The sequence below is a fragment of the Schistocerca americana genome, chromosome 4, assembly GCF_021461395.2.
Source record: "Schistocerca americana isolate TAMUIC-IGC-003095 chromosome 4, iqSchAmer2.1, whole genome shotgun sequence".
Taxonomy (NCBI): Eukaryota; Metazoa; Arthropoda; class Insecta; order Orthoptera; family Acrididae; genus Schistocerca; species Schistocerca americana.
In genome coordinates this window covers 841532411-841538724 of record NC_060122.1, presented here as the reverse complement: position 1 = coordinate 841538724, position 6314 = coordinate 841532411, and the positions used below count along the sequence as shown (strand labels likewise).

Sequence of the window (6314 nt, the reverse complement as noted above, 5' to 3'; positions counted from 1 at the left end):
TTAGGTTAGTTGGGTTTCAGTAGTTCTAAGTTCTAGGGGACTGATGACTCAGAAGTTAAGTCCCATAGTGCTCAGAGCCATTTGAACCATAGTGTAGCTGAGGCGGAATAAGGGGAACCAACCCGCATTCGCCGAGGCAGGTGGAAAACCGCCTAAAAACCATCCACAGACTGGCCGGTTCACCGGACCTCGACACAAATCCGCCGGGCGGATTCGTGTCGGGGACCAGGCGCTCCTTCCCGCCCAGAAAGCCTTGCGTTAGACCGCACGGCCAACCGGGAGGGCGTTGCATTACTTACTGAGCGTCCCTCGTAAATAATTGCATAATTTAGGAGCAGGTGCGAATTCGTGGTCATGAACGGTTGTCTCAAGTTAGACGTCGTTAGCGTTTGAGTTTTTTAGAGTATTCGGCGTTGTCTTGCTTCGAAATTGTAAAGTTGTCGTGTAAGGAAACGAGAAACACGTCGTTCCGGTAGACACGCGTCATATCAGTTACAGTGAGGGAAGCGCGGCGCTGTTTCCGGTGGCGACTGCGTGGCTTTATCGGCTGGCGGGAGGAAGGAGGTCGGTCGCGTTTTCCGCTTCATATAGCGGGCAAGAGGTATCCGCGAGCAGTCACTGGAGAGTCGTACGGCGGCGATGGACGCGTGCGCAGCGGCTGCGTTGCTCGTCTCGGCGGCCGTCTTGGCGACAGCACAGCTGGGTCGTGCAGACGAGCCGCCCGAACTGGAGTTCGACTACCGCGCGGTTCAGCTGGGAGAATACTCCGCAGTCACAGCCCCGACGTACCGAAGCGAGTCCCGGACCGCGGCTGCGGCTGAAACGGCAACGTCCGCTTCGTGGGAGTCGACACCGTCTTCCGAATTTGGCTCGAACGAGACCGACGCCGACGCCGACGAGACTGTCAAACGCTTTCTGGCAATAAACGCCAGAGCGTCGGTAGATGCCGAGTTCCAGAGGCGAGAAGTTCAGGTGCTGACGTGCTGTTTCGCCGAGGGCGAGGAGGCGTGTGACGTGGAGTGCCTGGAGCACTTCGTGGCGAGTGTGCGCGGGGGCGGCGGCGCGAGCAACCGGACGACGGTGGTGCGGCTGTGCAGCGCGCTGTACGGCCTGCTGGAGTGCCACGGCGACCCCCGGAGCGCCCACTGCTCGCAGTACTGCCGCTGCTTCAGCGCCGACCCCTGGGCGGACGCCGCCTGGGGCGCCGCGTCGGCGCTCTTCTTCGTCTGCACGCTGCTCACGCTGGCCGTGTACCTGTGCGTGCCGCGGCTGCGCAACCTGCACGGCAAGTGCCTCGCCTCCTACCTGGTGGCGGTGCTGGCCGGCGAGGCCGTCGCCACGGTGGCCAGCGCGCTGGTCTGCGGCGACCCCGACCCCCTGGTGCTCGCCGCCGTCCACTACCTCACTCTGGCGCGCTACTGCTGGGTCAACCTGCTGTGCGTCGACGTGTACTGCAGGTGCCGGCCGTTCCGCTCGGTGCGCCAGCAGCGTCGCGCCGGCTGCCTGTCTCCGGAGCGGCGCAGGTTCCTGTGCTTCTCGGCGGCCGCCTGGGGCGGCTCGGCGCTCGTCTTCGGCGCGCTCTGGGCCTTCCAGGTGGAGGCCACGCCCGTCATCTACACCGGCATCGTCTTCCTGCTGCTTGCCGCCAGCTGCGTTCCGCTCCTACTGACGCTGGCCAGGATCTGGAGGACCAAGAGGCAGACCAGGAAGAGCTGCGTCAACATTTCCAAGATGAGACTCAACTGGTTCTACCTGACGTCGAAGCTGCTCTGCCTGAGTGGCGCCTGGAAGCTGCTGTCGGTGGTGCTGTACTTCACGGTGCGCGGCAAGCCCTACTACAAGTGGCTCTTTGTCGTGCTGAAGCTGGAAGGTCCAATCGTGTTCTTCCTCTTTGTGTGCAACGTCAGAGTCAGGGGCCTAATACGCAAGCATCTTACGAACCTGGAATGGATAAACGGAGAAAAAAGCAACGAGAACTGTAGTAAATACAGCTGAGTGAGGTGATATAGTTGCGTGCCTGAACAATGCAAAGTGACAAGTGAGTCAATTCCTATGAACTTTACATATCATTGTGGATAATTGCAAATTTTAGTAGAAGTGGAAAATATTTCTTTCTTTTTTTGAAAAATATGTAAAAATCTGCCAACCGGTTGCATAGGTTTTCTATATACCTTGACCAGGTTTCGTCAGCTCTAAGGGTGACTTCATCATAAGGTAATGTAATTACATGAAGAACATATCGTCAAAGACGTACAGTGATTTGAGAGCTGAGTTGCTCAAGTCATACATTAAAATATAAGACATAATGTTCTTCAAAGAGTCAAACATTAAAACGTAAGTAACACTGGCGTGGTTCAAAATGGCTCTGAGCACTATGGGACCTAACAGCTATGGTCATCAGTCCCCTAGAACTGAGAACTACTTAAACCTAACTAACCTAAGGACAGCACACAACACCCAGTCATCACGAGGCAGAGAAAATACCTGACCCCATCGGGAATCGAACCCGGGAACCCTGGCAACTGGCGTGGTGTCAGGAGACTGACTGTCTCCTCACACCACGCCGGTGTTACTTATGTTTTAATGTTTGACTTTTTGAACGACATTATCTGTTATATTTCAATGTCTCCTCACACCACGCCGGTGTTATTTATGTTCTAATGTTTAACTTCTTGAAGAGCATTATGTCTTATATTTTAATGTATGACTTGAGCAACTCAGTTCTTAAATCACTGTACGTCTTTGACGATATGTTCTTCATGTAATAACCTTACCTTCTGATGAAGTCACCCTTATAGGTGACGAAACCTGGTCAAGGTATATAGAAAACCTATGCAACCGGTTGGCAGATTTTTACATATTTTTCAAATTTGTGTTACTGTTGCTGCAGACGTCAGCGATGTTCAAAGTTGTACATTTCTTTCTGATTTTGTGAATATTGTAGCTATGTTGTCGTTGTGTTTCATAAATAATTTTTGATACAAAATCCTACATTTCTTAAATGACGATTCTCCTTGTCTTAATATTTGTGGCAGCTCCCTTTGTGGAAATTCAAATTAGCACTGGATGTAATTACATGTTATTTAGTGTCCTCATATCCCAAGTTCAGTAAAAATTTGAATTATTGTAGTCTGTCTCAGGTGACCGACAGCTAAAAGAGGCCTAAAATAAAAGTTTCCTGGTAAAATTACCAGTGTTACGTACCTACGATAAATAAAGCGTATGTTTGTCTGTGAAAGTGGACTCGATAAGCAACCTGAGCTATCATAAATCGGAATCTAACCTGCATAACACTGTGTGCGTGTTGTATGAGTCACAGTTTCACTGCCACCGGCCGGGGTGGCCGAGCGGCTCTAGGCGCTGCAGTCTGGAACCGCGAGACCGCTACGGTCGCAGGTTCGAATCCTGCCTCGGGCATGGATGTGTGTGATGTCCTTAGGTTAGTTAGGTTTAAGTAGTTCTAGGGGACTGATGACCTCAGAAATTAAGTGCCATAGTGCTCAGAGCCATTTGAACCAGTTTTTTTAGTTTCCATGTAAGCCCTCAACAGATCGTTACATTAAAAACTTAAAACTAACATTTCGGTAAGCTATCTGACTGCATATTTGAATAAGAATTTACTAGTGATACAGAAACTGGTTTGTGCAACGGAATTTGCTGGATTACACTACAAGACATGTTGTGGTGTCAGTGTCTCTATTTTGGTCCTAAGTTTTGCACTCACTTCTTTAGATGACTGCTTTTCTCCATGTGGTTTACAGCAATTCGCAGCAGCATGCAGCAGCAGCGACTAAAGCTTATTCTTACTAAGAATGAGTTTAATACAAAGAAGTTTGCTTGGGTCTTGTTAACTACTAAATAACTTGTTAGAAGGGATTTCATAAATTAAGTCAATTTAAAAACTTCAGAAATCACCATGACCAATAGTAATATCACAAGTATTAATAATTGCGAAATGCCTGACAATGGTCTTATAAGTATCAATAAAGGCTGAGTGCAAGATTAATAAATTACTTCAATTTCAAAGTTACATTAAGATTTAATAAACACAGCATATTTTTAATTAAATGTGGAGAATAATTATCATTATTTGGGGGATAAACGAGGCTTCTTTAACTGACAAGCAAAACATGGGATTATTGCAAACTCGGACTAACAATCACGAGCCTAACCCTGCAATTGCGCTTTACGCTATGCTTGAGAACTTTATCTTGATTTCCAACTACAAGAGTAGTTAAGCCATCTAAACCTCTCCTGGCCATATAACTGAAAGCAGGCCTTGAGTGTGGTGAGATCTGCTGTCACCGATGTGAGGGCACCGTGACACGTCTTCTGTCTCCGAGCTCTCAACCAACACTACTGAATTTCCCCTCTCTTAGACAGACCTCGTCTCACAACAATGCTTAGAATCGCGCTCCCATGTTTCGCCCTCGGATTGTTATTAGCGATGTCTGAGTGGTTATTTGTTTCCATAGAGAACCGCAGAATCTTACACAATGCAAACAATAGCCTTAAGTTGGCTGTGTTTTTTCCGATACTCAGTGTACTATTTAAACAATGTAATGGAGAGTTCTGACACACTCCTTACACCAGTGTGAGAATTATAACTAAGTCCCTAGAAATCACAACTGACTGCATCCATAAACTTCAGCCTGCTAACAAAAATCAAAGAATACTAAATGATAAATCGAGGAGCAAACATTTATCTCAACTGAAGGAGTATAAAACAGGGACAAAAGTCATTAGAAACATTTTGCAGGAGATCCATTTCTCTTGATTATACATTTTTAATTAAACATGAATTTAGATATTCTTAATTGATGACAGTATGACTATACTTAACAAAAGTAAATCCTTCACCATTAAAAATTTTCAGCATTATACATTAAATTGGCTTTTAATAATCAGCATGTCTACTTTCGAAACACAGTTTGGTTCGTGCCAAGCTTAGAAACAAACGTTTCGGGCTGGCTGTGTCATTTTCTACCTTTAACAGGTGGAGTTTTGTTTATGCTATGCCCCAAGTAATTGTTGCTAATGACGACCAAAATTAAAGCAATTAACGTAGACCGGAGTTTAGATACGTGTAGTACCAACACATTTGCAGTCGTATTAAAAATTATGACTCTGAAGTTTTCTGATTGGCTGCAGAGTTTACGTCCGCAATTGAAACACAATAGTAGAAGAAATGTCCGCTTATGATACAAAACTCATACTTCACAAGCAAAAACGAATACTTTCTGGCAGTTTTTAACACACTCATCGTTCAGAATCAAATATCTGATGGAAATGTCTACTATACACAACTTGTATTTAATTTTCAATCAAAGTGAAAGTGGTATATGTTCCGCTTCGATACTAGGTTCCTCAAGTAGCAACTTAAAAAATTGCACACAGCATTAAAGTCCTTGAAAGGAAAGGAGAAAGCTTTAATTATAGTTGAGTAAGTAAAATCAAATCACGGCCCACTGCATTAAAAGTAGAGTCTACATATTCTTTGAATACTATTATAAGCAATTCGCCTAACAGGCTTTAAACATTGTTATGCTACCCGCCTTGGCCTGGCGCAAATATACACACGTCCGTGAAGAACGAACACAATGCAACGACTGATTATTACAGCTTTAAAATCGTCTCCTTTTTTTGTGACAATGTCGGGCTGTGGAGGCCGTGCTTCTCATACCGTTGCATGCTCTTCTACAGTTTCCCGAGTACCGCATCTCCTGGAACGCGAAGCTGGGCTCCGGTTCGGACGCCCTCAGACGTGAACATGATACAATTTTTTCCCACTTATCGCCCTTCCCAAATCATTCAGAACAGTTTTGATTTTCCTCGCCTTATATTCTTCATATGATTGGCAATATTGTTTTAAACTTAGAAGTATAAAAATAAACACTCAACTGTGGTGTACGAAATTGCGCTACGCTAAACTTAAAAAATGCGTAGTTCTGCAAAGCAGAGTAGTATTAGACCACTGTTACGTGTGCCTAAAGAAGAAAGGAGCCAAAGACGTGTTAGCAGAAGGCATTTCCTGATGTCAGCGAAAATCCGGAAAGAAATTACCACCACTGATAATGCTTTAACTCACTTAAGCGAATCACTTCCGGTGAGAAAAACACGCATTTTTGTAGCTGTAACGAAGTTACAAAAATACCCTAAGAAATACTAGCCTTATGTTTGAAATTAATACTTTAGTTGGCACTAAAAAAGTTTATAATTCGACCGTCACATATTGAAACACATAATCTCACCAATGTTCGGAAGTACTAATCTATTTTTAGTGTGTTGTACCCGTAATCACTAGTTGTTATTTT

At 45.5% G+C, this 6314-nt stretch overlaps 1 protein-coding gene across 1 annotated transcript; it reads left to right on the top strand.

The window, feature by feature from the left end:
• Positions 1-611: 611 nt before the first annotated feature.
• LOC124613086 (G-protein coupled receptor Mth2-like) lies at positions 612-2919 on the top strand. Its single transcript, XM_047141674.1, has one exon. The coding sequence runs from the start codon at positions 640-642 to the stop codon at positions 1993-1995; it is 1356 nt and encodes a 451-aa protein (XP_046997630.1). The 5' UTR covers positions 612-639; the 3' UTR covers positions 1996-2919.
• Positions 2920-6314: the final 3395 nt, after the last annotated feature.

What these genes read in the sequence shown, in the direction of transcription:
- LOC124613086 (XM_047141674.1), top strand. Translation starts at nt 640, where the DNA reads ATGGACGCGTGCGCAGCGGCTGCGTTGCTCGTCTCGGCGGCCGTCTTG.